Here is a 25,293-nt window from a genome sequence, read left to right as displayed (position 1 = left end):
ATAAATTTGACTTCATGAAAAAAAAATTTGTATTTCAAGGACACTATCAAGAAAGTGAAAGACACAGAGTCAGAAAATATTTGCAAATCACATACCTGCTAAGGGAACTATAGTTAGAATTTATTTAAAAAACTCTCATAACTATAGCAAAAGACAACCCAATTCAAAAATAGACAAAGAATCTGAATAGATATTTCTTCAAAGAAGATATACAAATTGCCAATGAACACATGAAAGGTCTCAATAGCCATCAGGAAAGTGCAGATCAAAATCACACTGAGATACTATTTCCACCCACTAGCATGGTGTCTTGCCAATGGGTTTCAGATCTGGGCAAGTTCACTATGGATTCAGTGAGACAGAGGAATGACAATGAAACTTGTTGGGGTGAAAGGGTTTATTACCTGGCCTTGTTCTCCAGGTGATAGGTCAAGCACTAGACTTACATCTGCAGCCAACAGTCTGCAGGTCTGTAATCCCCCTTCTTCTCTGCCTCCTCCCAAAGCACTGGGCAGAGCTCTTTATGTAGTGACTCAGTTAATAATAGCTTATTGCCTATGGGTGTGGAAGCAGTAGCCTAGCAGTAGGCTAATTACATCAAGTAGTTTAGTTCAGGGGAGGATCCCGGCCATAGGCACTTCCATTTCCTCCACACATGGCAAAAATAAAAAAGTCAGACAGTAACAAGTGCTGATGAATATGTGGGGAAATTGGAAATCTCATCCACTGTCTGTGGGAATGTAAAATGGTACAGCCACTTTTGTAGTTCCTCATACAATTAAACATAGTTACCATATGACTCAGTATTTCCACTCCTAAGTATATACTTAAGAGAAAGGAAACATGTCCACAGAAAAGCTTGTACACAAATGTTTATAGCATTACTTGTTATAGCCAAACAGTGGAAACAACCCAAACGACCATTCACTGGTCAATGGATAAACAACAGGTGGCATATCCATACAATGGACTATTATTACTCAGCCATGAAAAAGGAATGACATACTGATACATGCTACAACATGGAGGAACTGTGAAAATATACTGAGTGAAAGAACAAGTCACAAAACACATACTGTATGGTTCTATTCATATGAACTGTCTAGAACAGGCAAATGCAAGGAGAGAAGGTAGATTAGTGGTTGCTTCGGGCTGAGGTAGATGGGAGTATACGGTAGAGATACCCTAAGCATATAAGGTTTCTTTTTGATGTGATGAAATGTTTTAAAACTGACTGTGGTGATGGTTGCACATTTCTGTGAATATACTAAAATGTATTAAGATTTACACTCTGGGTAAGTTGTGTGGGCTAAGGATTATATCTCAGTAAAGCTGTTTTTAAAAAATAAAAAAGGAAATAAACCCAGTGACACAGTATTAGATAACCCAGTTTGTTCTTTAGAGCTCCCAGACTGTAAGGGTTACATCCTTGGAGGGCTTTCCACACCCTCTGGGACATAGTATATCACTACAATTCTCATTTCATGTATGAGAAAACATTCAGGGAAGCAAATTTCATGTAGTCATTCAACAAACAATCCCTGAGGCCAAAGAGGTGGCCTTGTCTAAGAGCCCGAGTGAAGAAGAGGTGGAACGAAGGATGGTTTCCAGGTCTCCTGCCCCACTGCTGTGCGCTCTGGCTTTCTGGACCTGAGCTTCAGAAGCCATGTTAGAATTCCTCCATTCCCTGAGGCCCCCAGAACTTTGGGGGCACTAGGGGCCTTGTTTGAGGCCATAAGCCTCTTAGACACGTTTTTGGTGCTTCTGGGTCAGTCTAGACTTTGAGCAACCAGGGGTTAATGTGGACTTCTAGGAGCAGCCAGCACTCCTTGCCCGCACTGGGAAAGCCTGTGGTGTCTGGGCGGTCTTGCTCTGCTACCCAAAATCACACATGCAGTCCAACTGGCATGGACCACCTCTCCTCTGAGCCCAGGGCCAGCTGGGCCTGGATGTGGAAGGAGTGGAAGTTCCTTCCTCAGAGGATGCTGGGGTGTGGGGGTATGGGCAGGGCATCGAGGGGCTTCTTGGTCTGGGAATTAGCAATGACCTGTGCTTAGATTTCTATGTGACCAGAAGGCCAAACTAGGGTTCTGTCTAATGAGGCGGGGAGTTGGGAGAGGGTCTAGTCACTTCCCTCGGACAGTTAGGTCAGTCTTCCCTCTGCCCTCAGACTACATGTCGCCACGGGTTTCCTTTCAGACAGGGCCCCAGAGGAGGCTCTTGGCTCCCCTTGTCTGACAGGCCAGAGACTTAAGTAACGTAGTGAATTGGAGGTTGAAAGGCAGAGGCAAGGGTTGTTGGTTTTCAGGTGTGAATCCCAGATTCACCGTCTGGCTGTGGGGCCGTGGACAAGCAGTGCAGCACTCTAAGACTCAGTTTCCTTAGGTGTTAAACTGTTCCTTTGGCGCAGCCAGTTTTGGAGAAAAACGATTCAAGAGAGAGGCAGTGCGTAGTAGCAATTCCCCAGGTTAAGACGAGCAGGCGCAGCCCTCGGAGCTGGGACACAGGTAAGTCCAAGGGCGGGTCAAAAGGGCGCCTGGATCAGTTTCTATTACCGGCTTCTCTGAGAACGGAGCGCAGCACCCACCACGGGGAACTCCCCGGAGCCGCTCCGCGCACACCTGGAGACCTTTCGGGATCGGCGTGGGCCGCACACGGCGCACCCTGCCCCGGGGAGGGGCGGGCACTCGGCTGGGCTGGGAGGAGCCCCGAGCAGCGTGGGGAGCGCGGCGGCCCGGAGGGGAGGTAGGCCCGGGCGCGCGGCGGGGCCCGGGAGTTCTTCCGGCGGGCAGGGCCCCGCGGGCTGCTGAGCACAGCTGGCGGGACGCAGGCGGCGCCGAGGGCAGCCGGGCGAGCGCCGGGGCTTTTGCGATGCCGAGCCGGAGGCGGGACAGGAAGGCAAGCGCCGCAGCCTCGCCGGGCGCTGGGAGGGGGCACTGCCGGCGATAGCCCAGGGGTGGCCTCCGGCCCAGGCCCCACGTTCCCCCCGTTGTCGTCTCATCCTGTGTCATAGCCCTTCCCCCAGACCTGCGACCACTCCTCCCGGCCCCATTATCCCCAGGCCCAGACCCCGCTCTCATCTGCAGTCCCTGCCGGGCCCCTCTCCTCGAGTCACTCGTCTCTCCGAGCAGCAAGAGCCCCGGACTGGGCCCCCGCAGAAGACACTCGTCAGAACATTCTCAGCGCTGTCGTCCCATCCCTCTCCTAGCTCCACCCCAGGCCTGGTAATCCCGGTCCCCTCTGGCTTACTGTCCCCGGGCCCAGCCCTTTGCTGACCGCAGGCTTAGCCCTAGTCCCTGACCCGCGCTCCTCGCCCGGCGACGCCCCACGACCCGGGATGCAGCCGGCGGCAGGCAGCGCGGCTGTCAGGGAGGCCGCGGGCCGCGACGTGCTGGCCGCCGACCTCCGGTGCAGCCTCTTCGCCTCGGCCCTGCAGAGCTACAAGCGTGACTCTGTGCTTCGGCCCTTCCCTGCGTCCTATGCCAGCCACAGCTGCAAGGACTTTGAGGCCCTGGTAAGTGTGACCCCCTCCCCCTTCCGGCACTGTCCGCTGCGCCCCGGGCTGCGTGGCCTATGGAACCCCGTGCTAGTAAACATGCCAGCCGCCAGTCTTTCCATTCCCAGCCTGGCCTTGGGGAAGGTTTCCGTGAGCTAAGAACACTCCCAGCACACTTGGTGGCTGCGTCCTCTTGTTAATGACAGGTGACTCCCAGGAGTGAAGTGAGGAATTCAGTAGTTGCATAGGCGTCCACAAAGTTTTCTACCCAGGCCAGCAGTAGGGGTTGATCTGAGTCACTGATTCTGCTGAATAGAAGTTTTCTATCCCTTTGCACATAATCAGACACCACATGTCACCAAAGCTACTCAGACTTGTATCTTTGGATGAGATAATATATGGGCAGCACTTTATAAACTAACATACAGTACACATGTGAGCTATTGTTTCTCGGATGCTTTACAAGGCACTTAATTTCTTGCAGTGTTCACCTAGTGTCAGCATTCGAGATATCCGTTTTAATCTTTGTAATCCAATTGTTTGGAGTTTCCTAGAAAAATATAATTTGCCAAAACTGATTCTATAAGAAATTGAAAATGGAAATAGCCTGTAATCATTAAAGACATTGAATTAGGTGTCAAAGATTTTCCCTCGAAGAAAACACTGGGCCTAGTTGGTTTATTTGGTGAGTTCTACCAGTCCCTAAGGGAGTAAGTAATTCCAGTTTTACACAAAGTCTTCCAGAGTATTGAAAAAGGGGCTGGTATACCTTGACACTAAATCTGAAATGATACAAAAAAAGAAAATTATAGGCCAGTGTCACTCATGAGTAAAACATAGAAATCCTCTATGAAGTACTGGGATCCTGACTCTATGATAAGAATAATTCTTCACAGGTTGGGTTTGTCCTAGGAATGCAAAATTAATTTAACATTTAAAAACCAATGTTATAAACCACAATAACAGATAAAAGATGTTTAGAAACAACAGATGTTTAGAATTTCTCTGATGAGGTGGCCAGTGTCGGGTTTCCTCTTTGCTATCACTCCTAGGAAATCCCAGGACAAAGACCGAGCCTCCTGCGCCCAGGCTACAGTCCAATGCAGCTCAGGCGACAGATGTGTTGAGGGCATCTCAGGACTTGACCGTGGTACACAGGCATTTCAGGGTACAAGGAGTGGGAGGTTGGAGAAAGGTAAGTGTCTTGCCAATGGGTTTCAGCTCCAGGCAAGTTCGCTATGGATTCAATGTGACCAAAGAAATTGACAGCAAAACGTTCTTTGGGGTGAAAGGCTTTATTACCCAGCTTGTTCTCCCGGCGGGAGGTCGAGCACTAGCGTCTCTGCCTCCGCCCAGAGTACTGGGCTGAGCTCTCTATATAGTGCAGTAATAGCTTATTGCCTAAAGGTGTGGAAGCGGTAGCCCAGCAACAGGCCAGTTACATCATCAGGTGGTTTAAGGTCAGTGAGGATCCTGGCCATAGGAACCCCAAGTTCCCCACAGTAAGTCAGTTGGCTTCCTCCACAGTTTATTTTGCAAATTCAGATACTGAGTTTTGTGAGTCTGTGATATCAGAGCCTTGAGGATGAAACTTCCTTCAGTTTAACAGTAGCTATTTATGGAGCACCTGCTGTGGACCAGGTGCAGAGGATACAGATTTAAAGACCCAAGGAGAGGTTAACAATGTGCTCAGCTGTACTGGGGGGTAAGCTCTATGTATACAACATGGAAGCCCAGAGCAGGAACCCCAGTCTGCCGCAGTGGGCTGGGGTCAGGAGCACGAACCAGGGCAGTGGCTGATACCATCCTGAGTGTATAGAAATGGAGGATTTCGAGGAGCAGAGAGGAGGAAAGGTGTATTCTAGGAGTAGAAAGATGGGCAGAAGGCCAGTTGCTTACCAAGAAGGAAGAGTCTGATTGTGGATGTTGGAGCAGGCAGATACGAGGCCAGCTGGAGCATACAGGGCTGGGCTCGTCCTGCCAAGATGTGTAGATTTTATCCTCGGGCAGGGGAGGGCATTGGTGAAATCCAGGATGCTTATCTGAAAGACCCCTACGGTGGCAGGGTGGAAGAGGGATCTGTTCAGGGGGAGTAAACAGAGGAGGAGAGATTGGGGTCAGAAAGAACAAACTCACCAGGCGTGGTGCCCCACAGTGCACCTTATTGATTTTTACCAAGAAACATCCTAGGTGATTAGGAGGCTCAGTGCATTCTTTTCCTGTTGGCAGGTCTTGGCAAACAAAATTAGGTTTGTTTGACGAACATGGGGTAAATGCAAAGAGAACTTTGTAGTTATTTCGATCTGTTCATGCCTTTTAAAAAATTATTTTTAATTATGCAGTTAATGTTTGAGTATATTCTTGTTATAAAACGTTCAAATGAGACCAGTAATGTAAAAGTACCCCTGATAGCGCTCACCCTACCCCACATCCCTCCTCATAGGTACCAGGGCTCTCAGTTTGGGGCATGCCCTTCTTCCTGTACCTGTAATCCCTTAGGAAAGGATCGGCAAGTCGGTCAGCCCCAAATAGCTTCATAGGAACAGAAGCTTGGGGCTCATTGTCCAGTTCTAGACAGTGCACCCTTTCTCTCAATGGCCACTGGGGAAACATGAACAGGTTCTTATTACCCTGTTCTGTTGCCATATTCCTTATTTGGCACCACTGTTAGGGAAACTAGCCCAGGCTGAACAGATCCTCCACTGTCTGTAGGCAAGGCATGGTTTTAATGAGCAGTTTCCTGGAAAAGGTACTTATCAGGCAGAGCCTGGCATGACCTCTGGGGTCATGCACATATTCTTTGGTAAATACACTTAAGGTTTTGTTTTGTTATATGAGTTACAAACAAGATGCAGAGAACTTGGCATCTGGTCTTGTATCTGACTTGAAGGTTAACTTTTAAAGAAAAGGGAATCAGTTCTGGACTTGGCCTTCTGCATCATTCTGTGGTTACCTAAGAAGGGAGATAAGGAGCTGTTTAAAAGGTCTCTCATTTTTATGTTTAGCTAAAAGCACTTGGAAGTAATGTGAAACAGTGTATCCCTTTCAGTCATTTTCAACTAATTTTCTCTACACTATGAGGTGTCACCACACACCTATAACACTTGCTGCAGTTCCCCAAAATTAGAGCTCTGGCTTCAGTTACTCAATTGACTGTTACCTTCCTGAGACTACCCCCTGCTGAACCAAGTTCTTGGCTTTAGGCATGGCTCTGACCTTATTCTGTCGAAGCCCCCAAAGTCCCAAATGATCTCTCAAGTGCCTTGTCTTGATGACATTTCTGTTCTGAATTAGCTCTGCATTTTACACGGGGAGTTCTTTCTAGGCCAGCTGCCTGACCTGGGAGGTGCTTATTAGATGTTTGAGGAATCAAATGGGGAGTGTGCTAATTGGCCAGGCTCAGGGTTTCTGTCCTTTCTGTCAGGGTTGGCTGTTTTTATGAAGTCAGAAAATCTGTAGCATTCTTGGGATGCCTTAGAGCTGTGACCACTGGCCCCCTATTTCAGGTTGAGCTATCCTGTGCATAGTTCACATTCCTGAGTCACTTGATGCAGAATCTTGTTACTGGTGTCACAGCTGTAAAGCCTTTTTGTTTTTCCCCTAGAAAACACCATGCCCTGGTTCTCCGTTAGTTTGCAGACCCTTTCTGGGTGTGGGCGATGGGTGGGAAAGGCTCCTTTGTATTAATTCCAGCCTCTTTCCACCCAAAGTGTGGTTGAGGTCCAGCAGCATCACCTGGAGCTTGTTAGAAATGCAGAATGTAGGGTCCCACCCCAGACCTGCCCAATCAAGATCTGCATTTCAATACGATCCCCACATTTCAACAAGATTCCCAGGCATTTGTGTACATAGTGAGGTCTGCACTCCACCTAGCCTACCCTATTCCCATCTACTTTGGCCCTAAACTGCTCCAATTGGCTCTCCTAGGTCTGGTCTCTGTCTCGTACTGTGCAGACAAGCTGACTCTCTAGTGTCTGGGTTAAAACATCAATAAACTTTCTGTCCTGACCCCAGGGCCTTCATCCAGGCAAATGCTCCTTCATGCTTTAAGACACAGCTGGAATCTCATCTTATTCTGTGCCTTCACCCGCAGCAGTTAGAAATCCTTCCTCTGGGTTCCTTCGCAGTTTTTTATAGTTTGCTTTTATAAATAATGCTATGATAAACTATCTTCTACATTAATCATTGTTTATATCTCTAGTTATTTTTTGAGATAAATTCCACAAGGTGAAATTGCTGGCTGAAAGGCTTTTGATGCTTATTTCCAGGTGGGAAATTGAATATTGATATTTACTGGGGGAGAGATCGATCATAAGGCTTTCAGCCATGGCCCCTGTTGGAATCACCGGGGAAGCTTTAAAAAGTACTGATGTCTGGAGCCCACCCCTAGAGATTCTGATTTAATTGGTCTGAGGTGGAGCCTGGGCATTGGGATATTTTATTCATTTGCAGGGAATATGCAGTTTAGAATTTTTCCTATTAATTGATCATTTTCATGAGCACCCATCTGCCAGGTAATGAGGGAGTGATGACAATTAAATATATTCCATTCAGTAAGGGTCCATTTAGGTACTCAGTTGATATTTCAAGGTAAAAGCCTCCATCTCTTAGATTACCTTTTTATTTCCCTGCTCTCAAAAGGTGGTGTCTGAAGAGTGGGGGGAACAGTACACAGATAAAAAAAGTTTTGGATGCAGACATAGGTACAATGTGATGTGACTGTTAGTGGGTAGAAAGATGTTTCAGCCTAGGGGTGGTGATGTGGAGAATCCAGGGGAGGGAACATCCTTCTAGTACAAATACCTTCTGCCTTCCCAGCCATCCCAGAAAAGCAGGCCTTTCCTCAGCAGGTTGGTGAGCAGCAGAGAGGGGCATTTGGTTAATAATAATAATATAGTACCCAACAAATACACAATACTAATACTAATAGCACTTACCACTTGCCTGGCACTGTTCTGAGCTGTTTCTATGTGGGAATCAGATAGTCTGCCTAAGAACTCAGGGTTGTAGCTTCTATTATCTGTCACCTGCAACTAGCTAACCGGCATAGTTCTGGTACAGACCACCCTCCAGCTCCCAGGTGATGCCCGCAGGTAGCCAGGGCAGAAAACCACTCTTTCACAGGGTCCCCATGATGACTCCTTTTGTGAAGAGTTCTCTCAGTTCACCCCCAATCTGTGTTAGTGAATCTAGATTTTCATACCTTAGGTTTGTTCCCAGCAAGGTAAACCTGTATATATAACTGTGGTGTCCACCATTTCTGCCTTCATCTCGGAGCCCACCAGCGCCACCTGGCCCACCCACACCACACCACTGTTCTGGGTGTCACTTTGCTTGGTCCCTGAGGCTCGTAACCTTGACTACCTTTGGGGCATTTCCTTCCAGCAGCTTCACGCACATCTCGTAATTATGACCTCTGGCATCTCCCTGGAGTAGGATTTTTTCTGATGTTCTTTCTTCCCTGCTGTCAGCCCATCTAGGACAATGCTTCATGGTGAAACCTGAGTATCCCCACCTTTTCCTGGTCATAAGAATCACCTGTGGCAACTTACATAAACGCAATTGCCTTCTCCCCAGGAGACTGTGCTCTGGGTGGTGGCGAAGTGTCCACTGGGCTGCCCTGTCACCTCCTGAGCATCGAGTTGTCTCCTTCCAGGGCCATTGGTCCTCTCCTTGCTGTCCCCTACCAGTCCCCTGTCCTTGTCCTCTTGGTCACCCAAACCCCTGCCCCTGGCCCGCAGGTCCCAGCCTCAGGCCCTGCTCCTGTGCTCCCCCAGCTTCTTCTGCAACCGAATCCTCCCTCATTCCCCAGAGCAGAGAGGCTGCACAGGTGTGGTCTGGGGGATGACAGGTTTTGTTTGTCCTCTAGCCTTTCAGAAATAGGGAAATTATAAAAAAAACCAAAAACACCAAAAAAACACAGCTTGCTGATTTTTTTTTTAAACCAGAAAAAAATATGAGGCCTGGGTAGACATCATCCTCGGAAAGACACCAGCTGGAGCTGGGGGGTTGGTGGCCGGCCCTTTGCAGGCCACGGGTCTCCAGCTGAGCACAGTCCTCACCACTCCTTCCTAACTCCCTGTGTTCATTCATCTTCATCACCTCTGGCCCTGGGGCATTTGAGCCTGGGACCACTGTCTGGGATGAGCGCTGTCCACTTCTCTGCCTCTGCGTTGCTCCTTCCCACGTAATCGCTATCTGCCTCTCACAGTCCTCCCCAGCACTGCAGGTCCCACTCGCCCCCACCACCAAACCCTTCTGCCTTCTCCAACCCCCAGTGATACCTCCTTTCCTTCTGGACACTTACGCTCTTCAATCTAGTTTTTGGTAAATACCTTCAACTGTCATGAACTATGGTTTCTAAGTTTTATCTAAATGGAGGGTTTTCTGTCTCCTGACCCTGCTCTATACTACACATTATATATATTTTTCTCCCTACCTTTGACAGGACTTAGGCTCAGCCAGTAGCTGTCTTGGATATATTATTTGGGGGAGTGGGAGCTTCCAGAAACGTGCCTGATTAGCTTCCCAAGCAGCCTTTTAAAGTTCTGCCAGAATTGCTCCTTTGAGCCAAAATATTTATTCCATTATAAGTTCTCCATTGATTTGGTAGGAGAGGATTACTGCGAGTGGACTCTCGAGTCAGGCGCCTGGCTTCGTGCCCCTGCGCTGCCAGGGAATAGCTGCACAGTCCTTGGCAGGTGCTTAACCTCTCCAGCCTCAGTTTCCTCTGCTTTGAAACAGGCTGTGTATAGGGACTATAACTGACAATGTTGTGGTATCTTTGTATGTTGACAGATGGTAATTATATTTATCATAGTGACCAGTTCATAATGTATATAATAATTGAACTGCATGTTGGACACCTGAAATCAATATATTATATCAACTATATTTTAGTTAAAAAAAATAAATAGCATAGGCTGTTGGGAGGATAAAATGAGAAGATGCATGCATAGCACTTAATGCAGGGCCTGGTGTGTGTGGTAAGGCCTCAGTAAATAGTAGCTGTTACTATCTTGTTCTGAACTTCATGCCAGGTTCTAGGCTGGCTGCTGGGGCTCAGGAAGTGTAAGATGTGGTTGGCCCTCGGGAATCATTGTCCCAGCCAGATCTGAGATGGTCCTGGAGGGTCAAGTACCAATATGGCATTCTGCATAGAGCACAGGGAGGCACAGGGGTCATGGGTGGTCAGGGACAGGGGAGGTGACTTCAGGCTGGCCTTGAAGACTCAGTAGAATGTGCTAGGCAGCTGCCGAAGCACAGACAAGGAAATAGTAGTTGAGGAATAGCATGGGGGGAGCAGAGCAGGTGGGAATTTTGTGGCTAGAAGTGCGGTTAGAGAGGCCAAACCCGATTTCAAAGGGCCTTGTTAAAGGGAGGGCTGCTAGATTTAGCAAATAGAAATATAAACCACCTAATTAAATTTGAACTTAAGATAAAGCAACAAAGAGTTTTTAAAGTAAAAGTATGCCCCCAAATTTTGCACAGGTTATATGAAAAACATTAATTTTGTTTATCTGAAATTCAAATGTAACCTCAGGCTATATTTTATCTGGCAACTCTACCTGTGTGCTTGGTCCCCTAAAGTTTCCCCACACAGGTTTTAATCGCAAGAGGAAGAATCCTTTCATTTGTTGGAACAGATTTTTCAGAGTAGCTTAAAAAGTGAAATAGAACATAAGGGAGGTCAGTTGAGGGGTTAAAGAGTAGGGAACAAAAAAAAGGGAAAAACTCCAAAAAAAAAAAACAAAAGAAAAAAGGCCAGGAAAAAAGAACAAAAGGAGAAGAGAGTGTGACCAAGAGGGCAGCCTGGCGGGACACACAGGGTCCCTGCTGGGCAGGCCGCAGTGGCGGGCCTGGGCCCTGGAAAAAGGCTGGCCCCCCAGAGGTGCTCAACTGAGGTCAGGGTCCAGCCCAGAGCTGGGAGGGGCCCCCACTGCCCCACACCGAGCCCCTGAGAGGGGCCTGGCTTAGCTGACTCTCTTTTGGGGCTCCCTGCACCTAGAGCTGGAGTGTTGGCAAGGGCTGCGGCTCACAGATGGGAGTAAGAACAGGCGTGATGGGGACAGTGACTGTTGGAGAGAAGACTCCACTCTGGCTCTGGGATGATGGGGTGTCCTTTGGATGTGCACCTTGTGGGGCACATCTCAGGTACCCTCAGTGGCTCTGCATTGCCTATAGAACAAGCTCAGAGTCCCCAGCGGGGTACAAGGCCTTTTACAGGCTGATCCCAGGTGACGTTCTCACTCCTGTTCTCCTGGCGACCCGTCCCCCACACTGTAGGCTCCCGCCTCACTGAACCACCTGCAGGTACGGACAACAACAGGGCAGCGCCCTCCACCACTAGTATCAGAGGGACGTAATACCTTCCTGTTGCTGTCAGTGCTGTACTTGTTTAACTTGATTTGCCTTCACAGGGACCTCATGAAGTGGCTACTAGTATTGCCCCAACTATGTATTTGAGGAAACTGAGGCACAGGAGGTCAGACAAAACACCCAAGTCACACAGCTAGGAGTGGCTGTAAAGACCCAGGCTGCCTGGGAGGAGAGCCTGCACGACTGACCACACCACCCTCTACTTCCCTGACGACACGCTGCACTTCCCTGCTTCTGTGACTTTACATTTCAAACTCAGGTCACGCAGCACCTCTTCTGTGAAGCCTTTCCTGGCCCTCCCATTTTTCCCAACAAAACAAGGACAGTCGTTGGCCTCTGGGAATCCTGGCTGTACTGGGGACAGAGTTTTGGGGGTGAGTGTTTTAGGGATTTAGAGGAGAGGGGTGCCTGGGTTGGTAGAGGCAGGAAAGGGTTACTCCAGGGGACTGAATGCGCAAAGCTTGGAGGTGGTGCAACCCTTCAAGGCATGTTCACAGAGGGCACCAGTCTGCCGTGGTGTTTTAAATGCCATGCTGGAGAGATTTGGTTTATAGTCAGTTATTATTTCTGAGCAAAAGCTACAGATACCTGGTAGTTCTTTGTCAGTCCAGGTTCCCAGTACCTTACCAGAAGTCCTGGCACCAAATATGTTCAGGAATTCAGATTCTACCCAATCATACAAAGATGATTGCTGCAATAACACAGCTGTCGTGTCTGACTGTGGGCCTGTGGCAGGCCGCACTGGAAGGCTCTAGGGTGGATCACAGCCCCTCGCAGGGCAGCACCAGCCATTCTGTTTTGGTGGAAGCCCTTCCATCAGTCCACACAGAGGTCTAGGGGCTAGTCTTTGCTGCCCTCCCCAGACCCCCACCAAGAGTGACAGCTCAGGTGTAAGGAGATGAGATTCGCCTTGGTGGCTGTGAACTGCTCTGGCTTAACGAATTCCCACATTCCACGGGGGCTGGTCTTTCTTGTCAGTATGTCACAGACAGAGCTGCCAGGGTCCTCACAGAAAGTCACACGCTCAGGGAAACCCAACACCATGGTATCCCCCACTCACTGTTTCTTCCAGTTGGGATGCAGTTTACTCTTCTGGGTCATTTTCACCATAGGTAGTGTAGCCTGGTTGTGTATATAGTTGCCATACCACCTTTATCTGGTCTCCACGAGAACAGGCTAAAAGGAGATTAGCTCTGGCTGAAAGGAAAAGGCTTTGTTAACCCTTTACGCACACATGCATATATCGTGTATTTGCTGACATGTCCAGGAAGGGGGCGCCCCATAATCAGACATTAATATCCCTGCAGCAAAATACATCACATCAGTACTGACATGAAGTGGGAACTGTGAAGATTAAACGAACCGTACATCAGCTCAGATCAGGTTTGTACCAAATGAGTTACAAAGCAGTGATCGGAGCTTTGGGAGTCTGTGATTGTTTGCAAGGGGCCTGTAGACCTGTGTGGTTCCCTCCTAGGAAGCACCTCGAGAAACATGAAAAAAATGCAAGTCGCCTGCCTTCCCACTAGAGGGCCCCTGTTTATCATTTTGCCCAGGATCCTTGGTAATGGAGGTTTTTCCTCACCCTCAGCTTGCAGATGCCAGCAAGTTACCTAACCTGAAAGAACTTCTGCAGTCTTCTGAAGACAAAGACAAACAGGCCTGGGACCTGGTGAGCTGGATTTTATCCTCAAAGGTCCTAACCATCCACAGCGCAGGGAAGTCAGAGGTGAGTCTTTAGTCTGTAGGATTACAGATCCCCAGGTTTGAAGGGCTCTGGGACCTCCGTGTGCGCCAGAGTGACTGGGCAACTTGTTGAAATGCCCATTTCTGGACCTTGCCCCCAGAGCTTCTGATTCCGCGTCTGGACTGGGGCCAAGGAACTTGCACCCTGGCAGTGCAGTGCTACGTTCTCCTGCTTGGTAGCTGTGTGCCTTTGAGCAGGTGCTGGGTACATTTCAGTGCTGCAGTTTCTGCATCTATAAAATAGGGATAATGTTAGTGTAGTTCTATCAGGGAACTGGATTTAACTGTGAGAATGGAATGAATTTTCACACGTAGAACAATGCCTAAGGGCCCATGCTAAGGGCTTGGCAAATGTTGGCTGTCACAGGCACCCCAGGTAATTCTGTAAGGGTGGTCCTGTGATAAGACCTTAAGAAATATTGGTCTAGTCAGGAAACAGGCAAAGCCTGAAGCAGAAAACCTTAGGCTCTGGGTTCCCACTTCCATCCATTATTGAGTCTCCTTTATCCCATTTATAAACTGAGATCATTGCTAGTGACCTCAGAGGGGGGCTCTGAGAGAATGTGTGCCATCCCCAGTGCAGTTCCTGGCAGAGGCCGGACATTGTATAATTTGGTCTCCCTTGCCTGGCCAGGCTCTCCCAGGGAAGGGCTGGATGACAGGTAGCAGGGTGCGGGATGGGACATCCCTAACCTGCCGTTCTTTCCTCTGAGTGGCAGCGGAGGTCTATCTGTTCTGTTCTTTACTTAATCAATTTCAATTTAAGAGCATTCAATTTTACAAGCTCCTGCTGAAGACAAAAATCCTCCTTAAAGTGGTATAGAATTTGGTATCTTGGATTCTGGTGTCTGGGGACATCCATTTGTGTTGGATGGTAAAATAAAGAGCCCTGGAGTGGGGGAGTCAGGTGATCCATATTCAGGTCCAGGCTGGGCTGCTAATTCCCAGATGATCTCTGGTCTCACTTTTGTCATCTGTTAACTTGGGATTTATTAATTCCTCATATGGCCATCCAGTGCCTGCTTGCTGGGTGCAGTAAGTAAAGCAGATAAAGCAACGAATGGCTTCTTGACTTTTGATTGTGGACCAGTTAAATTCCATTAAAATATGGAGTGCTGGCACCATATGGAGAGAGGATTGTCAGCTCTTTATTGTGCTCAGGTAAAGATGTTAGCCTACCAGTCATCACTGTATAAAAGGATGTTTTAACACAAAAACGGAGGATGGGCCTGACCTTGGAATGACGGACAGTTCTTCCAAAGAAAGGGTCATGGCAACCTTATAGCAATATAAATATATCCACTACATTGTCCTCATTTTTCTCATTTAATTGCAGCCCAGAGAAAACTTCACACCAGACTGGCTTTGGTCTGTGACTTACTGTTTGGAAATCACTGAAATGATGTGGGCTTTGCTGTGAAGAGGGTTATTGCTCTTTAGGAAGGAGTTTACCCTTCTGTATCCGTTCTCTTTTTCCGCTTAACAAACCGTCCCCAAAACAGAGTGGCTTCAAACACCACTGGTTGGTTCTCAGGAGGCTGTGGGTCAGTTGAGTGGCTCTTCTGGGTGGGGCTGGCTCTCCTGGGACTGGACTCACTTGCACGTCTGGGCCTGCAGGGTTGGCTGCTGTGGCTGGGGCTTTCCTCCATGAGGCTCTCATCCTGATGAAGGCCAGCTGGGCCTGTTCACATGGCAGTGAAGGGAGGGCTCCCAGCAGCAGACAATGAAGGACAAGCCCGTTTCAAGTCTCTGCAGCATTTTTACCAAGGTCCCACTGGCCAAGGCAAGTCGCATGGCCAGGCCCAGATTCACAGGGTGGAGAAATAGATTGCACCTCTTGGTGGGATCTTGGTGCAATTACACCTGCAAAGTCATTTGCAGAGGGGTGAGTGGACAGGTATGGGATTAAAATTTGTGACCATTTTGGCAAGAGATCACACCTTTCTGCCTCCTGAGATCATTCTAGAGATAGAATGCAAGTGATGGATGTGAAGGTGCTATGCAACTGAGAGGTGACCTTTAGTTAGCAGGAGCAATTCATGCTTCTCAGCAGATGGTAAGGAAAGACATTGTTAGGGGAAAGTAGTCTTGAGTTATGAACTCTGCGCTTATTTATTATCTTTATTATTATTATTATTATTATTATTATTATTATTGTCTCTATTCTCATGAAACCAGTTGCTCATGAGCAGAGCCCATAGGAGCAAAGTCCAAGGCTGTAGGGGGCCATTTTGGTAGCACATTTTACCAGCTTCCCAAATAAAATTGTGACTTCCTACATGTTTTCAAGTTTGAAAAGATCCAAAAGCTGACTGGTGCCCCTCCCGTGGCTGTCCCCGTGCCGGACTTCCTGTTTGAAATCGAGTACTCCAGCCCGGCGAATGCCAAATTTTATGAGACCAAAGGAGAGCGAGACCTAATCTACGCCTTCCATGGGAGCCGCCTAGAAAACTTCCATTCCATCATCCACAATGGCCTGCACTGCCACCTGAACAAGGTGGGGCCTAAGCCTGCGGCGTGGGGGGCTCAGAACCCTGGGGAGGTCGCTGGTGGTGGGCCGGGCGGGGTTGGGCTGGGTTCCCTGGGCCTTGCTGCTCACCGTGTGGGCTGCAGGCCCGCCCCTGCAGCAGCCCCTGGGAGCCTGTGACAATGCAGAGCCCTGGGCCTACCCTAGACTTGCTGAGTCAGAACCTGCAGCACAATGGGATCTCCGGGTGATTTCCGATACTGGTTACAGTTCGAGAAGCATCTATTTAAAGATGATTCCCAACCTTGGCCACACGTTTAGTATCCCTTGGGGAGCTTTTAAAAATGCCTGTGCCTGGCTGCATCCCAGACCAAGGGGCCCAGATATCTGTATGCTTTCAGAGCTGAGCAGGTAATCCCAGTGTGTGGCCAGCCCTTGCTGCTCAGCATAGCCTGAGCATCACCTGGGAGTTTGTTGGGCACTGGAGTCTCAGGCCCCCAGAGCACCTGATCAGCATCACGCTAACAGGGCCTCCAGGAGATTCACAAGCACGTTGAGGTTTGAGAAGCACTTGCCTGGGGAACACTTGGAGAAATTGAGGGATGTGCCAGGGAGAGGTATTTTCCCTACCTTAAGCTCATTCCCTCCCTTTTTCAGGAGTGAAAACAGTGCCAAGCACCCCTTCTCTGCTGGCACGTATTTTGCCCCTCAGCAGAGGATGAGTACAGACAGGAGCCAAAAAGCCTACCTCAGCAGCTCCAAGGTCCTGGACAAATGTACTTAGCCTCTCTGAGCCTCAGTGTTCCTATACGTAAAATGGGACACCATTACCCACCTCTGGTGTGCTGAGGACTGAAACAGTTCATATATGCGGAGTTCTTGCCGTACTATGCACCAAGGCGGCAGTGGCTGATTTTATACGCCAAGGGAAAGGGAGCCTGGCTTGCCCGTGTGCCAGCACCTGCCTTGTCTGAGGAGCCGGCTCTGGGAGCCATAGACTCAGTTGTGGCCTGGGCAGCCCTGAGGCTAGAGAGCCTTTGCCAGCATCACTGCCATTGATTAGCACAGCTGGATTTTGCTGAGGACGATGGCCTTGTTTACACTGGCTCTCAACTGTTTATTACGGCCAGGCTACTGGAATCCAGGCGGCCTCCTCTCCACACTACTGGTGCCTGCTGATGAGAGTCTTGTACTCCAAACCCTCACTTTAGTCCCCCATGGAGTTTGCTCCCACCAGTCCTTTGGTAAAGGGGTTGCTCTTCTGGCCCTGTTTGTCTGGGATTTCAGTGAGGACTTGCTTTCAGGAGCCTACCCGCCAGTTGAAGGTGTGAGATTGTTTTCATGGTAGAGATACTCCAGATTTCCCACCCTTGTGCACCTCTGCTCATCGTTCTCGAGTCTAGAAGGGCATATAGGTGCAGGTATAAGTGGGAGTAGATGTGGGGTCAGATCAGAGGACATCCAGTGTCCTTGGAGAAGGTCTGTGTCAGCTTTTGAGACATGGGGACCCTACCTAACCTGGCGAGGGGCTGGTCAAGCAAAGGCTAGTGTCATTTCCCCTAAATTTCACATACCTAGCTTAGATTCGTGGAAGGCTGGTGCCGCTGAATAGGACATTTCTCAGTTCCCAAGCACAGGGTGTTCGGTGAGCTGTTTGAGTCCACTCAACAGATACTGATACCACGGCCCAAGGAGAGCAATGAATTTCAACTTGAATGGCAAATTCCATCCATTGGTAGCAGCTACCTGGAATGTTGTGTTGAGAAGGATTCTGAATCAGGGTAAATGAGTGCCATGATTGGATTAACGTTTTTTTTTTATCATTAGTCTACAATTACATGCAGAACATTATGTTTACTAGGATCCCCCCTTCACCAAGTCCCACCCACAATCCCCATTACAGTCACTGTCCATCAGCGTAGTAAGATGTTATAGAATCACTACTTGTCTTCTCTGTGTTGTACAGCCCTCACCGTGCCCCCCACCCCCACATTATACATGCTATGGATTGACGTTTTTATGTTGGCCATCACGGTAGATTATTGATCCTTTGCCGTGGTCTACCATGGGCAAAGCATGTGCCTGTTGTAGCCTCAACTTCAGGTGTTCACCTGAGAGCCTTCCCTCTCACCTGGCATTCTTCCTCCTGGAAGACACCAAGTTAGCACCTACCACCAGGGACATGCCTCCTAGAAATTTGGATGTCTTCTAGGTCAACACCAACCCGAAGAGTAAAACTTGCCCTGCCTTTCGCCAAGGTCTGCCTTATTTGGTTACAGTTTCTGGTCTGAGAGATTTATGTCTTTTCCAAGTAATTACTCAGATTGCTTTCCCCCAGGTGTGATCCTTATCCCTGTGCCTAAGGGTGTGACTTTGCTTCAGCAAGCCAGCAGTGTAACCATGCTTAATGCATTCACGTAGCAGGAATCACTAATATTACTGCCAAGTCAGTGCCAGTGGTGGACTGCCCACTCCTCTCATGCGCCACATGCCCTGCTTGGTGCTCTGTGTACATGATCCTACTGACTCCTCATCCATGACGTTATAAAGGAGGTACTATTATCACCATTGTGTAGATGTGGAAACTGAGACCCAAGAGTTTATATGTAACTTGCCAGCTTGTGGGCGGTATAGTCAGGATTCAAACTCAGGTCTATTTGAACTCTCATGCCTATGTTTTTCTTACTCAGCCTTGGCCACAGGAGCTACTCATTTGCTAGACTAGTTGGCCACACCCACAATCAGTTAAATTGCCATTCGATAAGAATGATGATGTCATAGGATTATTTGATCTTTTCCTTTTACTAGGAAAAAAAGAGGCTTGAAAATTTTGTGTTTACTGCTCTGTTGAAGAAAGACTTGTGTCATCTTGCCATGCCAACTCCCCATTCACCCAGCCCTGTTCTTTTCTGTTGACCTCTGCCATCCCAGACATCCTTGTTTGGGGAAGGGACCTACCTCACCAGCGACTTGAGCCTGGCCCTCATTTATAGCCCCCATGGTCACGGGTGGCAGCACAGCCTTCTTGGCCCCGTCCTCAGCTGCGTGGCCGTGTGCGAGGTCATTGACCATCCAGACGTCAAGTGCCAAACAAAGAAGAAGGGTGAGTGAGCCCTTGGCCCAGACCTGGGCTGTAGGCCTCTTGGTGTGCTGGCCCTTGCCACTGGCCCAGCTGTTGGGTGGAGCACCCATTGCACGCCAAGGGATGAGCTGGGTCCAAAGCAATGTGGGACAGGGGCCTGCCTTCAAAGAGTGAGCGGTCTCCTCAGGGACTGAACACAGAATGGAAAGCTATCACTTCCTACAAGAGGGGGAGGGAGCGAGAGGAAGGAGCAGTCATGCTCGGGGCAAGCTCCTGGGAGACGCAAGACTTGATAGGTGACAGTGTGTGTGAGGCCAGAGCACGAGCTCCTTGAAGGCAGAAGCTGGGTCTCACTCACTCTTGGGCATACTTGACATTCAGTGAATATTTGTGAAACTGAAGCGAAAGCCGTGGGTCTACACCCTCCAGGCTCACTCTGGTGTGTGCTGGAGCCCCTGGAGCATGTGAGGGGCACCTGAGGCCTTGGGGAGTAAATCCCAGGCCCTCCAGGGGGCAGACGACTTGCCGGCTGCCTCAGTTCACTCCTCTGATATGTCCCTTAAATTCTTTGCCCTGTGATTCCTGCCATTTTGCTCACAAAGACAGAACAGTCACAGCCTGTCATTCTAGTCTCCAGAACTGGCCTGTAGTTTCCACTTGAAAAAAAGGAGAATTGAGAAAACGCTATGTTCCTGACCTTTAATGTAAAACAACTGGCATCCTGAGGAACCAGCCCAGCTCTGACGCCACCCTCTCAAACCAGACAGCATGAATATTTGCATTTACCATTTTTAGGAAGTTTTCAAACCATGACATTGAACATCAAAACAAGACTTTGCACCATCTGCTGTCATGCAGCTTTGGCCTGGTTTGTTTTTTTGGATACAAAGGGTGGAAGATAACTGTTCTAAGAAACTCGAATCCAGAATGGTTAATCTAAAAGGCCTGCTAAGAGACTTGTTTCAGATGAAGTCCTGTTCCTAGTCCCAGATGATAATTGTGTTATGGCCATCCGTCTGCTTCTTTCTCTGCTTCTTACACTCAGTTTTCTCCTCTTGCGTTCCTTTTATTTTCCTACTCCTTTTTTCCTCCCCCCTGTTTGTCTGTCGGATTATCCTGTTTTTTAGTGCTATTTCACATATATACACATACGTACGTACACACACAAGCCATTCTTCAGCCTGCTGGGCTTCTCCACCCTCAGGACCAAGAGACTTGACCTGTTTCTTTTCGTAATTTGCTCCTTTTATTATTGTTACCCACCTTTCCCCCCACCCCAGCTCCCAGTAAAGTTGTGCTTTATTCTCTTTATTCAGATTCCAAGGAGATAGATCGTAGGAGAGCGAGAATCAAACACAGTGAAGGGGGAGACATCCCTCCAAAGTATTTTGTGGTCACCAATAACCAGCTCCTGCGTGTGAAGTACCTGCTGGTGTACTCACAGAAGCAGCCCAAGGGGTAAGAAGGATGGTCCTTGCCTGAGGCCCAGGAGTGCTAAAGGCTGCATTCAAAGTATTGGGTTCTTTGCCGTCAGCACCCTCTGCCCCCAGATGCCAACCTCAGCTATGTGTAAAGTCTGTAAAGCACTATACTGGACACGGTGAGGGCGAGGAGTGCAGTCCCAGCCCTTCTTCTAGTGAAGAAGATAGAGATTTGTAAACACAACATCCGCTAGGCTCCTGACCACCATCTGAAACCCAGTGATGAGGTTAAGATGAGAGGCAGGGTGGTGGCTGGAGGCTGGCTGGGAATATGTGCGGCCCAGCTCAGATACTTCCTACAGTGGCTGTTGAACATGTTCCTCTCTGGACCTGACATGCTTCATCTTTCTCTCTAAAATGAGGGTGCTGAACCCAGCAGCAGATGAGGCTTTCCAGCTCCTGAGAACCATGGTGGATGCTTTATCCCATTTCAGCAGTGTGGTAGTGGGGGGTATGTGCAGGCTTCACCAGGGTCAGAGGTCACTTTGCGATCTCGTTGTATTGTTGGGGTGCATGGTAGAGCTCATGGGGATGAGCAGCAGGTGAGCAGGCAAAACAGGAAAGGGGGTCACTTTTAGTACTTGCCACTCATGCTTGAACACAGTAGTGGTTTCCATGCTTCGGGATTACATAAGCCAGCAAACCCCACCCCACCCCCCCAAATTTGGAAAATTTGTACAAGTTTCCTGAGTCTGGGGACATTATCCTTTGGCTTAAAAATCACCTGGCTTTTTCTACTTGAAAATTTTATTCCCATTTCTCCCTAGAGTGCCCCTTTAGTACACACTTGGACTGTTTAGATCATCTCCCAGCAAGCCAAAGAGGATTTCCCCAGCTCACACTGATAGCTGTACGGGCCTGAAAGTGAAAAGACTTGCTGCATAACCTGCCGCCGCCTGCCGTCTTGGGCAGACATCCTGAGTTGAGGTCATTCTTCTAGATACCAAAGTCTTGCTTAAGAAAAGATGGGTTATAAAAGGTACAAGAGGAGCCGTAAAAGAGAAGATGAGGGTGAGCTCATTGCATAGCTGTCTTTGTACATTCAGAAAATGTTCTGGTGAAGGCAGGTCAGTGCCAGGGCAAACAGCCCCAGATTTTTTCAAGCAAAGGAACACGCACGAAGCTTCATTTCATGGCTCCTTCAGGCTGAGATTCATCATTTCATCTTCTTTGAGCCAGAAGTTGTTGCATATACTTTAAAACAATGTTTTTCTCATTTTGCCAACATCACTCCTCTTTTCCCCTTAAGCAGGGCTTCAAGCCAGCTCTCCTGGTTTTCCAGCCATTGGTTTGTGGTCATGATTTCCCTGTATCTGCTGCTGCTGCTTGGAGTGAGTGTCATCAGCTCCTCAGCTTTCCAACACTTTTGGAATCGTGTGAAGAGATAACCTCTCCGGGCCTGGTGTAGGGGCTGCCTCAACATGTGCCTTCTGATAACTTGTTCTGTACCTTCTGTGCCCCATGTCCAGCCAGACTGAGCCTGGGGGCCAACTGGGGACTGCGGGACAGACGCCATAAATGTATCGGTTGCCTTTGATGATGTTCCCAGCCACGCTCTGGTCAGTGGGGACCACTGGTCCATCAGTCTCTGGTTTCAGGGGAGCCCTTCTGTCTGCTCCTTCCTGAACAGTCCTAGGGAGTCGGTTCTTCTGCCAGGGCCAAGGGAAAAAGCCCTGCTGCATTGAAAAACAAAGTGTCCAAGCTGTCAGTGATGTTTACAATTGCTCCTGGCAGATGTCGGCCCTTTCTCTAATGCCTTTTGGAAGGCGGAAAATGTGTAGTGGGGACTATAAATCACTAGGCGGTTGCCTTGTTTTGACTTGAGACACCCAAGAGGAACGGTCATGTTTCTCATAAAAATTGATGGGCTCGTTTTTGAATTCCATCAGCCCTTGTGTGTGAGTGCAAAACATTTTCACAGTTTTCTCAAATCAACAAACAGCCTTTTGCTACAGCTGTAAACCACCCTACGCCCGCTCAACTGTGGATGAGAAAGGAAGGAGCCAGAGACCTGATAAATAAATAATGAACTTAATGAGCAACTCAAGGCATCTTTTTCTAAAAATTCCCAACTGCTGATTACAGCTGAAATGGAACCAAATGTTTGTTTTCTGATTGAAAAAAAAGAAAATAGCTATTTGACAAACTCGTCTTTGTGAGCTAAGTAAAAGGGGAAATTTCTAAACCTAGAGCACTGTTTAGCCACTGTCTACAGCCTCTTTCCTGACCGTGTTTTAGAGAAAGGCTTTGAACTCAGGCCTGCCTCCTGTTCTCGTTCTCACGAAGCTGCCTTGATTGTGGCCTGTCAGCCACAAGTGCCACGCCACAGGCCTCTGTGGGCTCCAGTGTTCGAGACGGAGGCCTGCTTCAGTATGCCACAGATGCACTTGGACTGAGCCTCTCAAGAGGGTCACAGGTCTTTGGGATTCAGCCTTGGCTTTACCTGTGCAGGAAAAGCCTCTGGCCCCCCAGAGACCTGGGGTTCAATGTGCTGTATTCTGTGCCCCTCCTTCCTGCCCTGTTTCAACCATAATGGCGCCCTATCTGATGTGGGAGGTGGTTGGGGGCAGATTTCTGTAAAGAAGGTATATAATCATTTTTCTATAATTTGTGAAGTTGTGAAAAAGTCACTAAAGTGCTTTTTACACTGAATATTGGAACATTTCAAATATAATAAAGGTATTTTCCTAATTACCAAGTCTTCTTTGTGACTGGTTTCAGCCTCAGCATGAGTCGGCCATATATGCCTTTTTGCTAAAAATCGTGTCCTCTCGTTCCTTCCTTGTTCAAGGTGGCTGATCGCATATATCACCAGGATATCGAGTAGGTATTAGATTTATAATCATTGATTTAAGAAATATAAGCACCTACTGTGTGCCAGGCACTAGGAATAGGAGTGGGACCAAGGTCAGAACGCCCCAGCCTTTACAGAGCTGACAGTTGGCAAGGTGGGCGGATGGACAGATATTCCCAGGAGCGAGGTTGGAATTACATGGTGTTACAAAGGAGTTTTGGAAACTATTTGGCAAGGAGTCTTAAAATGGTCTGGGGTCAGGAAATACGGAGGTGACACACATAACTCTGCAAGGTACCTTACCTGTACAGATTTTTTAAATCCTCAGATACGAAATTGAAGTCCCAGAGATTTGAATAGCTTGCCCAAGATTATGTGGCTGGGAGGGGCTTGGAAGTGGCAGAGCTGGGAGTTGAACCGGGCAGACTGGTTTCAGTGTCACTGTCATAACCCCACTGGGCTCCCAGAGAAGGTGAAACTGAAATCTGAAAGAACAGTCAGTGGTAGGCTAGGAGGTGGAAGGAGAATGGCTTAGGCAGTTTGGAACAGCTCCTTCAAACATCTCAAGTTCTTGCTGGAGTTGCTAAAAGCAGCAGGGTCACAAAAGGAGAGGCTATGGTAAGAAATGGATCTGGAGAAGTGGGCAGGGGCTGGATCATGAAAGACCTTAAAAGCTATGGGCCGGAGAAATCCATTAGGTTTTAAGCAGGGAAGTGGTATGAATAGATTGGGTTTTTCAAAAAACAAAATCACTGGTGGAGAATGGATTTAAGATTATTTTGAGGATTCAAAGAACTGGCACAATAGTGCCCAGCACAGAGCAAATAGCTGGTAGGTGTCAGCTGTTACTATTATTTTTAACAGGCTTAGCAGAGGAGATGAGCATGCCCAGGAGACAGAGCGGCAATGTCCAGGGAAACAGGAGGAAAGCAATACATCAAAGTGTCCTAGAGACCAAGAAAGACTTGATGAGAAGCGCCCAATGCTGCTGAACCATCAAGATTACATGCGGGAAGTATCTATGGAATTTATTGAGTTGGAGCTCCTCCTTGGACTTGATGAAAGCAGTTTCAGCAGAGCTCAGCGTCGTGATGGGGTCAAAGTCCAACCACACAGATGTGAAATGTGTAGTTTCCAGGGATTCTCAGGCAATATTGAAAACCTAGCCCTTTGTTTCTGAGGTTTCTGCCCCCCAAGAGGCAATGCCATACCTGATGTGATTATGGGGCAGGCACTGAACTTGTGGGGACATGAGGGTGGGTGAAGAATGTTCCTGTCCTCAGGAGCTCCCAGGCTAGTCGGGGGTTAAAGGGGCCTTCAGAAAGGAGAAGGAAATCCCTGGAATCTAGGGGTTTGGGATGGACAGGAGGAAAGACTGTGGCCACAGTATGACTTTCATGGGTCCTGGGCACTTTTCTCTTTGTGTGACCCTTCCTCAATAAAAATAATAAATTGCTATTACATACTAAAATGTTTTCTTCCACTTAAAGGCTTGGTTTTTCTTCTGTTTTTAAAGGAAATTGAAACATGTTTGTAATGTGGATTTTAGGCCCTGTGCTTACTATGCATAGTGGATGAGGGTAATGGGGGATAGTATGCGATTTCTGGGTACCCTGGAGGGAAGAGGTAGGAAGGAGACAAGACCTAAAGACTCAGTTCTATTAACACCACGTGACATCTAAGGCAGACCCCAGAGGCCAACCAGCTCCTGGAGAGGGCAGATTTGGGGCCTGGTGCTCAGGGGTGCCATCCTGCAGACACTTTCTAATGGAGAAGGAAGGAGCAGTCCCCTTGCTGACAAAGCCCCTCTGGGCCCAGAGCTTCACCAGGCATCTGACGGCAAAGAAG

General features: G+C 48.4%; 1 protein-coding gene and 1 long non-coding RNA gene across 4 annotated transcripts; both read left to right on the top strand.

Moving 5' to 3' along the window:
- Positions 1–1,738: 1,738 nt before the first annotated feature.
- PARP16 (poly(ADP-ribose) polymerase family member 16) lies at positions 1,739–23,345 on the top strand. 3 transcript variants are annotated; one of them, XM_037009993.2, is made up of 6 exons: positions 1,739–3,514; positions 13,467–13,604; positions 15,912–16,118; positions 19,020–19,191; positions 20,487–20,628; positions 21,901–23,345. In XM_037009993.2, the coding sequence occupies exons 1-6, from the start codon at positions 3,338–3,340 to the stop codon at positions 22,037–22,039; spliced, it is 975 nt and encodes a 324-aa protein (XP_036865888.1). In that variant the 5' UTR covers positions 1,739–3,337; the 3' UTR covers positions 22,040–23,345. The 3 variants fall into 3 exon arrangements, with proteins under 3 accessions (XP_036865888.1, XP_036865890.1, XP_036865889.1); XM_037009995.2 differs by lacking the exon at positions 21,901–23,345 and adding an exon at positions 21,419–21,894 and having other exon boundaries at positions 1,961–3,514; XM_037009994.2 differs by having other exon boundaries at positions 1,979–3,514; positions 21,904–23,345.
- Positions 23,346–23,484: 139 nt separating this feature from the next.
- Positions 23,485–24,928, top strand: LOC140843189 (uncharacterized). Its single transcript, XR_012120740.1, has 2 exons — positions 23,485–24,063; positions 24,310–24,928. It is a non-coding gene; the product is annotated as an uncharacterized lncRNA (long non-coding RNA).
- The last annotated feature ends 365 nt before the right edge of the window (positions 24,929–25,293 follow it).

The sequence above is a fragment of the Manis javanica genome, chromosome 8 (genome assembly GCF_040802235.1).
Source record: "Manis javanica isolate MJ-LG chromosome 8, MJ_LKY, whole genome shotgun sequence".
NCBI lineage: Eukaryota > Metazoa > Chordata > Mammalia > Pholidota > Manidae > Manis > Manis javanica.
The sequence above is the reverse complement of the archived record's forward strand: the minus strand, read 5'-3'. Positions and strand labels throughout refer to the sequence as shown.

Coding starts and splice junctions, on each gene's coding strand:
- PARP16 (XM_037009993.2), top strand. CDS start 3,338: ATGCAGCCGGCGGCAGGCAGCGCGGCTGTCAGGGAGGCCGCGGGCCGC. Junction 16,119..19,019: donor TGCACTGCCACCTGAACAAG/GTGGGGCCTAAG, acceptor CTGCCATCCCAG/ACATCCTTGTTTGGGGAAGG. Junction 19,192..20,486: donor GTGCCAAACAAAGAAGAAGG/GTGAGTGAGCCC, acceptor CTCTTTATTCAG/ATTCCAAGGAGATAGATCGT.